This window comes from Thamnophis sirtalis, unplaced genomic scaffold (genome assembly GCF_051295495.1).
Source record: "Thamnophis sirtalis isolate CommonGarterSnake01/CBP01778 unplaced genomic scaffold, rThaSir2_p1.2 scaffold_4, whole genome shotgun sequence".
NCBI lineage: Eukaryota > Metazoa > Chordata > Lepidosauria > Squamata > Natricidae > Thamnophis > Thamnophis sirtalis.
The window spans coordinates 9,466,481-9,481,852 of NW_028261384.1; the positions used below are offsets into that span (position 1 = coordinate 9,466,481).

At 38.7% G+C, this 15,372-nt stretch overlaps 1 protein-coding gene across 10 annotated transcripts in view; it reads right to left on the reverse strand.

Moving 5' to 3' along the window:
- PRKAG2 (protein kinase AMP-activated non-catalytic subunit gamma 2) overlaps positions 1 to 15,372 on the reverse strand; it is a 222,275-nt gene that overhangs the window by 22,387 nt on the left and 184,516 nt on the right. For all 10 annotated transcript variants that reach the window (XR_015696311.1, XM_014076026.2, XM_014076025.2 and 7 more), the window contains 3 exons: positions 9,042 to 9,151; positions 3,849 to 3,930; positions 3,294 to 3,352 (listed from right to left, as the gene is read on the reverse strand). Coding sequence is in view for 9 of the 10 variants with exons in the window: in XM_014076026.2 (XP_013931501.2) it covers positions 3,294 to 3,352; positions 3,849 to 3,930; positions 9,042 to 9,151 (251 nt within the window). In the remaining variant the exon portion in view is untranslated. The remainder of the gene's footprint in view (positions 1 to 3,293; positions 3,353 to 3,848; positions 3,931 to 9,041; positions 9,152 to 15,372) is intronic.

The window sequence follows — 15,372 nt, forward strand, 5'->3', positions numbered from 1 at the left end:
AATAGTATACAGGGAGAGTAGATTCTGAAAACAAAGCTGTTCTTCCTTATAGCATTAAATTCTTGATATTAAATTTGTACACAAATAAAAAAAATTGTGCTTCTCCAGCTACTATTCATTTAAAATCGAAGTGTTAACAGTACTTTCAAAATAACATTTTAGTGAAGAACACTGTTCAAATAAAAATTGCCCTCAGTTGAATTTCTCCTTTTAAAATAGTGATAAAATTGAATGATGAAACTGCTGGATCTTGCTAATGAAGTGAAGGGCAGCTACTGGCATGCATTCTTTGCAATGTAATAGGGAATCTATAGTCTCTAATTGCTGTCAAACAATTCCCAGCAGCTCACCAACAAAGGAATGCTATGAACAGTTCAGAAATATTTGGAAATAATACCACAAGGGCCTCATATCTACTAGATGCAAATATATTCTGTTGTTGCATAATATTTATTCATTTATTTTAGAGAAGTTATATCAACACTCATCTTAAACAATTTTGTGTAGCTACTAAGCAATATATGAAGACATTTTAATAAAAAAAATAAAAATGAAAATTTGATTTTAGGATTCAACAATTAGATCTGCCATTATATAGAAATATTGCACCCCTTCCCGGTTTTCTATTCATATTTAAAACTCTATTTATGGTTATTCTGCACTCCAATTGTTCAGCAGTGAAAGGAATGTGCTTGCATTTGAATAAAAAAAATTGCCTTGTTCACTGTTGTAAGAAAGTCACCTCATTCCAAATTAATGAAAACAACTACAGCCATACTATATCAAAAGAATGATGCATGGAATCCATAATAAGATGGTGCACTGAACCAACTGGTTAAGTTAATGTAATTATTATTTACACAATGGATCTAGGACAAGACCACCAAAACTAGTGTGAGATGAGCAGTGCAGTAATATACCATTCAATGCTGCGAACATAATATAACAGAAGTAGTCTACTAAGGATCATGGCACATTTGTGTGTTTAAAGTAAACTACACTGAGGTCAGTCTTAGGGGAATACACATGAAGGAAAAAATTTCATCCCATTTAATGTATTGGTAGTTTGGCAGTCTGATTGATCATTAGTCTACAGCTTGATTCACTTTTCTTTTCTTGATGTATATATCATTTCCTACTTATGACTGAGCAATTATAGTTGAATGTACTGGAGTATGAGACACAAAATAAGTGCAGATGCTACTGCTAGGAAGTAAAGAAGATAAGCAAATGCAGTAATTGTACATTTGGGATTTGAAGACAGGATGAACAGAATTACTGTGGGAGGACAATCTGTTTCTTAAGTAACCAGACTGTAACATTTAGATTTCCAAATGCCAGCAACTTTTTAAGTTGGTTTCCTTTCCTCTACATTTTTCATAAATGCCAATAGCAAGGGATATTTGTGTTACAAATTGGCAGGCATAGTTAATTTGCATATAAGAAATAGGATTATTTCTTTTAGAAAGATTAAATATCACATTTGCTTCAGCTGGCTCTGTGTACCAGTTTAACTATGTCTACTGTTAAAACTCTTGTGTAAACTTCCAGGTGAAAAAAGTATCGTCTCAATATTTTCATTGTCTCAAATTCAGTAAAACAGAAAAAAACCCTGGGAAGAAAGACTAATAACGTGGAAAAAAAATAGTGGTTTTCCCTCAACACAACACTTACTGAAAGGTCAGTACAGAAAATTATTATGGTTCATCGCACAATCAGCCAGATTCAGACAAGATTTGGCATTTTATCCACCAATCAAGTCCATTCCAAGGTACGCAGATGTTGATGGTGTTAGAGGTATCATTGCATGATGTAAGCTGTTCTGAATAAAGCTGCTTTTTGCAATTAACTGATGGTGAATTTGTCAATGCTGATGGTTTTCAAGGGATGCTCCAGTTCTTTTGGGATTGCATCCAAGATGCCTATTATTATTGGTACTATCTTTGCTTTCTTTTGCCACAGTTGTTCTATTTTCATTTGCATTTTGTTATCTATTCCAACTCTTTTTATCTCTTTTCTATTGTCTCCAGAAACTGCCATGTCCAAAATAATTTATGTAAATATATGTGGTTCTAACAATATGCCATATATATGACTAACCAGAGAAACAGAGAAACAAGTATTAGATATATGCAGGAACTGGTTATGTCTAGTTTAATAGAAAGAAGGACTAGGGGAGACATGATAGCAGAGGTTGCCACAAAGAAGAGGGAGTCAAGCTATTCTCCAAAGCACCTGAGGGCAGGACAAGAAGCAATGGGTGGAAACTAATCAAGGAGAGAAGTAACGTAGAACTGAGGAGAAATTTCCTGACAGTTAAAACAATTAATCAGTGGAACAGCTTGCCTCCAGAAGTTGTGAATGCCCCAATACTGGAAGTCTTTAAGAAGATGTTGGATAGCCATTTGTCTGAAACAAATGGGTTTCCTGCCTAGGCAAGGGGTTGGACTAGAAGACCTCCAAGGTCCTTCCAACTCTGCTATTGTATTTGTATTTATATTTGTACATTTGAATGGTATGTGTAAATAATAAATATTTCATTTTCAGTTATTGGCAGGTTCAAATATAGTTACTATATTCAAATATCAGGAATAACTAATTTCAGGCTGGATACAAAAATAGAAACATAGATGTCTTCCTAACAATTGTTATGTCTCAAATTGAAATGTGCATCAAATCACAATATTAGCTCTGCCCTTTTATACCTGTGTTGCAACATGGCATGAAAGTATATAAAAAGTGGGGTTTACATAGTGATACTTGCTTACTTGCTAGCCATCCCCTTTCTTCAGACATCTCTGTATGGAGACTTCAGAGTATTAGATTTGGATATAATGTTGCTATACTGTTAAGCTGCATTGTAACAGCTAATTATTATAAAATGCCTTATGAGTACACTAGGCTGAGAGTTACTGATTTACTCAAAATCCACTAATTATCTACGTAGCTATTTAAGCTACACTTCTAATTTAAGTTTCTGCAGTCGAATAGTAACCAATCACACTAGATCTATTCCATTGTTTGTATATTTCCCAAAACACATCAAAGGATTTCTGGTCCAATCATTACTACCATCTAGGGAACAGATATTTTTCTTTTCATTTGACAATAATCAGCTGTAATAATATTGAAAAATCCTGTTCAGTTTTACACCTACAGATTACAGCAAAGTAGGAAAATTCCATATTTATGTACCAAGCTAGAATGGTATTCTTTCTCTTAACCATTGTTATACTTTTATTTCAGTTATCCTGTTTTATCTGTAAAAGCTGTAATTATGAGGTGGTACCTACCATTGGAGACTTGTAGTATCTATGCAGTATATTAATGAAATCTGTTATAGTTAACATTCCTGTAACAAGGCAAAGAAAAAGCAAATTTAATCCAGTTTTCCAATCTGTTTTTAATTTAAACTTTACAGATTTACTGGTAAGTGACAGAAAACCCAAGTGAAGTCCTGGAAATATACACAAACATAGTATTGTTTATTCTTCACAAATCACAGTAAGAGTTGAGATATCATAATTACCCCACTCATATACATCCTCACTTAACAGCATGCCAAAATGATGCAAATCACTATGGACGAACTAACATTAATGCAAATGTAGCTGTTTCATCTGAACTATTTCAGTTACATCAGATTTGTCCATTATTTTGAAGACATGCCTAGACAGAAATTTGGTCCATTGCATCCAAAATCTGCTAAATGGAAGATCATTAAATTGTGTTTCTACTGTATACTTGAAGTCACATTTTTAGTATAAAAGTAAGAAAAGTATAAAAAGAAGGAAAAAAGTCATTTGTACTATTTTTCTATAATTTCATACCAACAAATATCATCCTACCTACAAAGCTTTGTTTTTTACTCTCCCACAGTGGAGCTGCTCGAACACCATTTGCCACTAAAGCAAAGAAAGCTTTCTTTACCTGAAAAAAAGAAAAACACAGCAAGAAATTATCTTAAAGGCAGTTATTTGGAAATAAGTATCTATTTTGAGTTTGAAACACACATACACACAACCAAAAAACTGCAATAGTTGCATGACAGGGATCATTTAGGAAAAAACATAACTAAATGAAAACTGAAGAAATGAGGCAAAATATATGTGGAACATCATCCTTCCAGAAATAATAAGGTTGCCCCCCCCCCCGAGATTCTTTCAAAAAGCATGAAGACAGGTTTTGCCAGCAGGCCAGAGACCCCAGGGTACTATGGAGCCCACCAAATTATGCTTTGTCAACCATGAAAGGGAAGGGCTTTTCACTATATATATAGTCCTCACTTAGTGACTTCTTGTTCGGCAACCATTCAAAGTTACAACAGTGTTCAACAAGAAGACTTATGGCTGGTTCTTGAAGTTGTGGCTGTCGCAGTGTCCCCACTGTCACAGGATCATGATTGGGGCACTTGGCAACGGGCACACAGTTACAGTGGTCACAGCTTCCCACAATCACATCATCACCACTTGTGATCTTCACTGCCAGCTTCCAATAAGTCAAGTCAATAAGGAAACCAGCCACCACCTGATGTTGTGCTTCATGACTGCACAGGATTCCTTAACAACCACAACCTGAACTGTCATTGTACACTGAAGATCGCATTTAATTTTATTGTACAAGGTGCAACGACAATAAAATAAACTAAAATAAAAATTAAACACATTAGGATATATGTAAGAGAAAAGGTCATTTAATTTTTGCCTTCCTTTCTCATCTACAACATTCAAAGTCATGATAACTGCTTATTTTACAAGAAACCTGCAGTGAAATTATACTTTTTTAAGGAAAAAAAATAGAAAAAAAATCACAGCTACTTTTGTTCTTAGTTCTAAAAAAATCATTTATCACCACAGTAATATATTATGACTAGCAGTATTCAAGAAGAAAGCGTCATAAGGAATATGACAGTATGTGTTATATGTCTATTTCAAAATTATCAGTTTTTTGTGCAAAGAACTAGGATTCTTACAAATGCGAACGATAATGTTCAATAACCACATTATTAAAATGAATTTAATGGAGTTTCCAAGCAACATTATTTGTAATCTTGGTTTTCTCTTGTCATTTCTCATTTTTTGGTCCTTTAAAATGGAATTTATATTACCCAATTTGGGTAATATAAAACTGAAATTTTATGTTGGGCAGCCTAAAATAAAAATTATGGGAACTGCTGTCAATTTTAAAACCACTTTTACCCTGAAGTATGCTTAACTGCTATCCTCTGGCTCTGATTTCTAAATCCATAATAAAATATTTTTAGGTCTCATCCATAAAGCTGTTTTCTGCAGCAGAAAGGTTATCATCTGTTGAGCTCCATAACTCTGTATCTGAAGACTGTCTACCTAACTTATTTGCCATTTCTCCAGTGACATTCTGACTCCAAGGAAGATGGATTCCTTGCTTCCACAATCCCTCTTCCACTTTTAAAACGGATTGGTTGACCAGAAAACCAAGAAAATGCAGACTGCCTTTTCATGCACAAAATGAGGGCATAATTGGAAGAACTTCGCTCGTCTATTACTATAGAAAAGGAATTATATATCCAACAGCTGCTTTTTGGGAAGTTCTGGTTGTTCATTTCCTCCCCTCACAGAATTATATTTTTAAAAAGTTAGTTCATTATAGATTTTGAGGGCAACTTCCACTCTTTTTAATGATTGCAACTGTATGTATGCTGTGATTTGAGACACAACTCAATAAACTGATTTCTCAAGTTCAAATTCTTCAAATCTTTTCCGGGAAATACAACTTTGGTATCCACTACTACAGGGCGGGGCATAACCTTTTCCTAGGGGGTCACAGCAACACTTGTAATAACAACACAAATAATTCATACACCATTCGAAAGCCCATCAAAAACTGAGTTTATTGACACGATTTAATAGTCAGTATGACCACCATTAGCCCTTCAAACAGCATTCAAACGAGGTGGATAAGAACACAACAAATCTTCAAACAGTTCCGTTCGATTTTCCAGATTTTTCAACACAGTTTCCAAATTCATTCTCAAAGTTTCAACCGAATATCGACACCTCATTTTAAAGCCCATAAAAAACTGAATTGAATGAGCTATTAAATGTTAAATTTGTTTCGGTTGAAACTTTGAGAATGAATTTGGAAACTGTGTTGAAAAATCTGGAAAATCGAACGGAACTGTTTGAAGATTTGTTGTGTTCTTATCCACCTCGTTTGAATGCTGTTCGAAGGGCTAATGGTGGTCATACTGACTATTAAATCGTGTCAATAAACTCAGTTTTTGATGGGCTTTCGAATGGTGTATGAATTATTTGTGTTGTTATTACAAGTGTTGCTGTGACCCCCTAGGAAAAGGTTATGCCCCACCCTGTAGATGGCATCCAAGAGAGATGAAAGCCCAATTCTTTACAGCTATATGGAAAATGACTGTTGGCTTACCTGAACGGTCATTCTCTAGGCACTGTGGGAGTGTCCAAGCATGGGTTAACTTCAGCTTGCTGCCCAAGGACTGAGTTCAAAGTTTGTGGAATCAAGCTCAAAGAAAATTTGGTGGCATTAAGGGAAGCGTCAGCTGAGTATTCAACTGCCACAATGATTTTATTGACATCCTAGCGGTCTGGTGTCATTCGCTGGCAATTTGGATTGCAGCTTACAGAGCCAGAAGAGGGATGCCCTACTGAAATAAGAGAATGAAGAGGAGGCCCTCATGTCCCATGCGGTGACCTGATGGGTCTTATGGCAGGCCTTTTCCACCCTCTTGTCCTCTGCTTTAAGTCCTTCCAGCAGCTGGAAGAACAGAATTGGAAGTCAAAGCCACTATGGGATTGTCTACCAGAAGAAGCTTCAAGAGATCCTCAATGCTGTTTCCCATGGAATAAAGCTTCTTGTCCACCCCTCTCAGATTGGCCATTGAACCCAGCTGAGCCCACTGCCACTGGATGACATCCAAGAACAGCTGAGGGGCTGGCAACAGCTGGGGAGGGGCGTTTTCCTTGAAGAAGCCAGCACCTGGGTCCTGGGATCTAGAAGCCTCCTTACTGCTTTGCTCTGTGGATTCCTTATTAGGCTGGCCTGAGAGACCCATCTGAATGGAAGAAGCCCTGGCTTTGGTGAGGATGGCTTTGAACATCAAGGGCTTGAACAACCCAGAGAAGGCGGGCGGATCAGGAGCAGGATTTTTGTCCTCAGACAAATCCAGGGTCTCCTGAGCCCCTCCTTCTGTTTCGGACTCCTCGCTTACGGCCGAGGAAGCTAGAGAGGATGACCTCCCTGCCCGGTCCTTAGAACCTGAAACCTGAGTTCCAGGCTTGGGTCATGCCTGGCGAGGTAGGCTGTGGCGTAGCTATCTCATTCCCTCAGCAATGTCCTGAGATATCGCGTTAGCAATGATTTCTTGCATTTCATTGGACAAATTGTGGCCCTTGGGCCTAGGTGCAAACAAGGAAAGGTCTTCCTCATCAATGAGGGAACCAGCCTCCTGCACTGAATTCCCCCCTAGGGAAGGACTTGGGGACCCCGGGGACGCCCTGGGTGGGTCAGAGGAAAGATCGATGTCCCCTTCCTCTGCCAGAGATGGTGAAATCTCTGTATGGAGAGGAGGCCAAGGGGCCCAGTGGGAACCTCTGCAGGAGGAGGAGGAGGCCCTGCAAGTCTTTGGCCCTTCTGGATTTGCTTCTCTATAGCTTTCCGGCTCCTCTCTGCTAGCCTCTGAGAGGCCTTAGACATCTCCTTAGGTTTGAGCTGTTTGCCCTTGGGTAGCAGGCCTGCTAAGTTTAGGGGAGGAAGGACCTGCTTGATTGATGTCTTCAGCTGTGCTGGTGGAAGCCATAGTAGCTGGATCAATTTGGCCAACACCGAGGGACAGTTATGAGGCTAAAATGGCAGTCAGTCAATTAAGTCTTAATGTCCTGGTCTCTGTCCGGGAACAATGGTGGGGGTGGGGTCTGCAGCAGGTCAAAATGGTGCTTTTGACAAGTTCAATGCGCCCGCTGATCCGCACTGTCAAACAGGATATGGCCAGTTCAAAGCCAAAAATCCTGTAGCCGCTTGAAACCAGTCCTTTTGGGGAAGGGGGAACTTGCCTGGAGACCGAGAACAAGGTCCTCGATTTAAATAACCCCACCCAGCAGCGATCTGCAGAAGGAGACAGGCAGCGGCAAGTCAAATGGCCAAGAATTTTTCGTGTCCTTTTTAAACTTCAAAATGGCCGCCACACGGCTTGGAACGGCACTGGGGACTGCCTGTCAGTCGGAAAAAGGCTTTAGGAGCCTCCGGAGCTGTTACAAACTCTCTGGTGGCGTTTTGGGGTCACCTAGCTTCCTATCTGGCCCCAGGCTCACCAGCAGCCGCTGAACGAGCCCCCACAGTGGTGCCTCACCTGCATGGTCAGGGAAGACAGCCTCGTTCCGAGCAGCTACGTACAAACATATTCTGATCACCCGAGGTTCCATGAGATTTGCTGATGGGATTTAATGACAGAGGACAGTGTGGGGGGGCAACTTATCCCAGGGACTTGCAAATTTGCTTGCCAGCTTCTGGGGAAGCCATCGGGAAAGATTGTACTGGAGATCACCTAATTGTGGATCATGCTAACCATTCATAAATGTGAGCAAGTAAGTAGCACTCAAAATGCAATCACTGGTCATAACTACTGGTCATTCAATTAAGTGCTGTCATAATGATTGCTGAACGAATGGTCATAAATTGAGCATTCAGTATTGAGCATACCAACACTGAAATAAAACATAGCTTAGTGTACAACATGTGCTGTTTTCCTATGGATGATGATGAACTACTTGATTAGACCATGCTGTTCTGGGGCAATTTGATGGGTTTTGAACTGGAAGTAGATAAGGGATTTTTGCACTTTCCCAAGATTTATGTTGGCTATAATCTAGCAAACAGTGAACTTGTGCTTGTAAGCTACAACAGAAAAGGGTACCAGCATATTCCAATATGAACTAATGTCACCTCTAATAAGATTTTTATCATTTTTCTTTTTGTTTATTAAAGACACCGGACAACTAACTGCAAAGAAAGAAATCCCCTAAATAAGAACTCACCTGTAGTGTAGTATCAAAAACTACAAGCTTTGAGCTTGTTGGAACAATATCGTAACACTTATGTGACTTCATGAATCGCATGTAGATATCACTTTCTGATTCACCAACAGCTGTAAGAAAATATTTAAAGATTTTGTAAAAAATACTGTTCATCTTGATAGTATTTTAAATAAAAGTGTAGAGTATTTTTCAACATGTTTGCAGCTCTTTTTACATAATGTTTTAGAAAAAAAGTTATCACTCTTTTTCAAACATACTCTAAATGCTTTAAACTATAATTCTCATAAGCCACTACTCAGTATGACCAGCTTTTATGAATTATACTGTAAAATGTATATAGGTTAAGGTATTTAGTTTACCACATTAGATTGGTAACCTGTCATCCATGAAACATCTGATTTAAATATAACAGAATGGACACATAAACTAATATAAAAAAAGGGGAGGGGGAATCTCATAATCTTGTCTGCTTATTTATTTAACTCTGGATTAATGTTTACAATTCATTGATTTCTTACAGTTGAAATCTGTAGTCCAGTGATCTCTGGTAAGCTGAATGAATGTGTACTAGTCTGATTCCATTCCCATTTTAATCAAAATGGGAAAATCAAAATTTTGACTTTAGCAATTATTTATCCTTATTTAATGTAGTGTATTATATTAATGCTTTATACTCATGCCCATTTACACCAGAAAAAATAGAGGGGGTCTGTTCTTATAAAAGCTGCAGGATTTGATCGCATGCACCCAGAGCTATTGCAGAACTGTAGACCAGCAACTAAGCATTGGCTTGCCTTTTTTAGTACCATACTATACTCCGATATTCAAGAGCAAAATTATTGCAATTTTGAAACCAGTAACCACAAAGTTACAGGTCAATTGCTCTTCTCTGTGTCACCTGCAAACTTTTAGAAAGATTTGTGTTAAACAGAATAGCCCTAGCAGTAAAATCTCTAATCCAAATAGAACAAGCTGGATTTCGCCCCAAATGTGATTGTAGTGATTAAATCCTTGCATTAACGTCCTATTTGGAGAATGGATTCCAAAGAAAATGAAAAATGTTTGTGTTTTTCTGAGCTGCAAATTATGCCCTTTCCTGGATAGGGAAGCTCTACGTGCAGTTCCTTATGCCTTGTTTATCTCCCAGTTGGTCCATTGCAAAGTGCTCTATATGAGGCTTCCCCTGAAGAGCTTCAGCTGATGCACAGTGGGACCATGTGGGCCATACTGGGTGCCTGAGGAAGGGCACATATAACACCCTTGGTCCATGAATTGTACTAGGTACCAGTCTGTTTCTAGGTCCGATTCAAGTGCAAGCCATCACCTCTTATGTGATATAGGACCAGGTTACCTATAGAATATAGAACGTGCTTTGCCCCATCTCATCAGCCTGTCTCACTCAATCAGGCAGATCACATCAGTCAAAGAATTTTAACTGGCAGGGTCTAAGAAGAGGGACTTCTCTGCCTTGTGGAACATCCTGATCCCAGAGGTGAGGAAAACCACCAATCTCTTGGTCTTCTGCAAAGAGATCAACACTTGGCTCTGTGATCTTGCACATGGGGCACAAAAGACCAACCAATCATGGGGCTGATTAGTCTGACAGTCCCCCCCTACCTGTAATAATCCAACATTAAATGGCCATCCTATGATTTTTTTCCCCTTTTGATGTTTATTTATTATTCTATAATTTTAATTTTTTAACCCTAGTTTAATTTTAATTTTAATGTTAATTTTATACATTCATATATTTATCAGTTATGTTATATTGTACACCCTCTTGGGAGAATATAGGTGGTTTAGAAATATGAAATATAAATATGAATAAGTGAAGGACTATATAGAATGATTTATTTAGTAATTCTAGCATCTTGAGTCTAACAGGAAATGTTACATGCTTTTCTTCTATGATCCCTGATCATTTGCCTTGCATCAAAAGTGAGTCCTCCATATTTCTGTTAACAGGGGGCAGTAAAGGACTATGACAGAATATCTTGATGTATAAGAGCAACAGGGAAGCTTTTTTTACATTTTCCCTGTAAAAGAGACAATGGCAAGACACTGTATCAAGCTAAGCTAAAAGATTTTCAGAGGTGAGCAACTGTCTATACCTAGGAGAAAAACTTTTAAGTTCAGGTCTGCTTGCCACTCAGTCAGTCACCTTCACACTTGAAACCACTTTGTCTCTGCCACTGCTAGAGAAACTAAAACTGAATTCCAAACAGAGTGTGGAAATGCTGCTTTATATGCCTTTTACTCCAGGAAGTTTTTTTTTGGCAATATTTGAGGTTTGTATCAGTTGCATAATTTTTTGCCTCAAAGAGTTTTACATTTACTTATTTTGGATCTTGCCAGTCATATGGAGAAGAGCAGGCAGCCATCCTGGTCAAACTTTTCAGAGGAGAAATCTGCTACTGAGGTAACTTTTCTTTAAAATCAAAGTATGTCCTACTTCCGTTTTTATTCATGCTGTATTCAAAATCCATTCAATTATCATAGGATGACATTCAGTGGTGGCATTCAATTTTTTTTACTACAGTTCTGTGCGCATGTGTGGTGTGTGTGGCCGGGGAAGGATACTGCAAAATCCCCATTCCCTCCCAATCAGCTGGAACTCGGGAGGCAGAGAATAGATAGAGGCAGGGCCAATCAGAGGTGGTATTTACCGGTTCTCCAAACTATTCAAAATTTCTGCTACCGATTCTCCAGATCTGATCAGAACCTGCTGAATACCATCTCTGATGACATTATATTAATATGTAAAAAATAGGAAGGAAGAAATTGATCCTCCCTCAAATCCTGGTCATTCTGATGGGGAACATCCAAAAACTGTAATGCAATATCTAAAACAGGGCTAAATTAGTTTAGAAAAAAAATATGAAAGGGGGTTGGGGGTGGGGCAGGGTGGGAAAAATCCAAGAACCTGCATCTATCTTGCCTGTTGTAACCCTTAGACTCTGGTGGTTTCACTGTTAACAGCTCCTGTAGGCAGAAACTTTTTATATATAGTTAACATATTTTAAAATGTGCAAAAAGGTAACTATCATGACAGATTGGGAAGCCTCCAAAGATTAGACAAAAGATTTTTAAGTGGGACAATTCCAGTTTTCCCTCTACTATTATTTAAAATTAAATTAATCACTATGTAATTTGTAGACTGAGAATGTAGAATACTGTACAAAACAAATCCCCTTAAAAAAATTAATACAATAGTGCCAGCTATGGAGATTTACTCATTATAATAACTCACAACTTGTGTTCAAGGCAGATTCCACAGTTACCTCAATAGCAATGACTATTAAGGGACAGATAAGACTATTTACCAAAAGATTTCCTTTAGGTTTCCTCCCTATCCATTTTCCTTAAATTCCAAATGCCTCTAGAGCCGTGATGGTGAACCTATGTTCACCGTGTGCCATGTGGAGCCCTCTCTACGGGCACGCAAGCCATTGCCCAGCTCAGCTCCACTGCGCATATGCGTGCGCCTCCCACTGGCCAGCTGATTTTTGGGTGCGTGGGGGGTCATGCGTGCATGCATGGGTTGGGAGCATGGGGGGGATGAGGCACCCCCCACAGCCCATTGTTTGTCCCAGGAGGCTTCAGAGAGGCCTGCTAGGCCCAAAATGGGGTTTGGGGGTTGCAGTCCCCCCCCCATGGCCTGTTTTTGTCCCAGGAGGCTTCAGGGAGATCTGCTAGGCCCAAAACAGGGCAAACGGGGGTCACACACATGTGCGGGGGTGGGAGGGAGGTTCATACACACATGCACACGAGGAGCAATGCCCATTGCATTATGGTTGTGGGCACATGTGTACATGATTTTGGTACATGAGGAGAAAAAAGTTAGCTATCACTGCTCTAGAAACTAGACCAAGCTCTAGAAGCTGCCTGGAAGAGGAAAAATCCATCTGAAAAATTAAAACCGTAAATTCCCAGACATCAAATATTATGCTTTTGCTATCCCCTCAAAAGTCCTTATCCCATTAATGAAAGCAAAACTATGTGAAAACATGAAGCATAAACAAAGATAAATAGATAAATAGACAGACAGACAGACAGACAGACAGGTCTTACACTGAGTCTTTGCTATATTAATTTGACTATAAAAATCATAGTAATAAGTAAAATACTGTAATAGCATATTATTTGCCAAATAGATGTATTTGCATTAAATTTGTAAAGGGTAATAATCTTTTTTAGATATTTCAGATTCATCATACAAGTATAATTATAACTGATTACTTTGGGTTTTCTACTTTAAAAAATGCTGAAATATAGTACAAAAAATTATATATTAAATTAATACAATAGCAGAGTTGAAAGGGACCTTGAGATCTTCTAGTCCAACCCCCTGCCTAGGCAGGAAACCCTATACCATTTTAGACAAATGGCTATCCAACATCTTCTTAAAGACTTCCAGTGTTGGGGCATTCACAACTTCTGGCAAGCTGTTCCACTGATTAATTGTTCTAACTGTCAGGAAATTTCTCCTCAGTTCTAAGTTGCTTCTCTCCTTGATTAGTTTCCACCCATTGCTTCTTGTCCTGCCCTCAGGTGCTTTGGAGAACAGCTTGATTCCCTCTTCTTTGTGGCAACCCCTGAGATATTGGAAGACTGCTATCATGTCTCCCCTAGTCCTTCTTTTCATTAAACTAGACATACCCAGGTCCTGCAACTGTTCTTCATATGTTTTAGTCTCCAGTCCCCTAATAATCTTTGTTGCTCTTCTCTGCACTCTTTCTAGAGTCCCCACATCTTTTCTACATCGTGGCGACCAAAACTAAATGCAGTATTCCAAGTGTGTCCTTACCAACACATTATAAAGTGGTATTAACCCTTCACGTGATCTTGATTCTATCTGTCTGTTTATGCAGCCTAGAACTGTGTTGGCTTTTTTGGCAGCTGCTGCACATTGCTAGCTCATATTTAAATGGTTGTCCACTAGGACTCAAGATTCTTCTCACAGTTACTACTATTGAGCAAGATACCACCTATTCTGTACCTGTGCATTTCATTTTTCTTGCCTAAATGTAGAATCTTACTCTTTTCACCATTGAATTTCATTTTATTAGATAGTGCCCAATGTTCAAGTTTGTCAAGATCCTTCTGTATCTTAAGCCTGTCTTCTGGAGTGTTGGCTTATTCCTGCCAGCTTGGTGTCATCTGCAAATTTGATGAGTTCCCCATTTATTCCCTCATCCAAATCATTGATGAAGATGTTGAAGAGTACTGGGCCTAAAACAGAGCCTTGGGGTACTCCACTGCATACTTCCCTCCATGTAGATGCAGTTCCATTGAGAACTACATGTTGAGTGCGGTTGGTCAGCCAGTTACAAATCCATCCGGTGGTGATGCTGTCTAACCCACATTCTTCTACTTGATGGGCTGGATAAATCCTCATTTTTCCTCCTTAACCATGATATGTTATATTTGGTATGCCAAACAACTGAGTGAAATCATAGCAGATTTTTCTTTTGTAATGTTCTAATAAAATACTCATTACTTCATGTACCATATTGGGCATTGTAACATCCAATTCTTAAAGCAAATGTCATCCTTATGGTGGATAACATCTTAAGTCTGAAAGCAAAGTATTACAACACATAAATCCAAAATAACTATAAAGTATTATACACACATGCACTCACATATAAAACAATATGAAAATATTCAAGGTAACAGGGAAGGAGAAGAAAAATGGAAGCAAAAACAGTAACTTTTTAACATTAGCAGAGAAGGCCTGAGTACAATCAGATGCTCAGCTGGCACCTGAAATATTTGCAACAAACAATTCACAACTTTCAAGGAAAACTTTTTCAGTAGGTACAAGGTCAGGTAACACATTCTGCAGCTCTAAGTAAAAGCAGCAGCAGCAATTCACCCCACCCCATCCCCAGCACACAATTTCAGCTCTGCAATGGCAAAGACTGTCCATTAGATGTCCTGGTATTAAAATGTTTATGACCTTATGCATCATAGGCACAATCTTTAATGCTGCTTAGTATTAAAGTGGAAGCCAATGTGGTTGCTTCAATAAATACACAGCATTCCATGCCAGGTGCCATATTCAGCAACTTGGCCAAAACAGTCTGCAGTAGCTGGATCCTCTTGACTCAAAGGGTAAGCTTGTTTAGCTTGTGCCTTTCAGTAATCCAAACATTAAGGTTACCAGTTTGTAAACAATATTGGGTTCTACCACCACTGTTTGGACTTGGGCCTGTAAGTTTATCACTGGCACTTCCTTTTTCCTGTTGTGGTGAGAGAAGGATGGCATTCCATCTTCCTCCCTCCACCCTCCTTCCTGGGAACCTTTTTCCAAATAGGGCTTAATGAT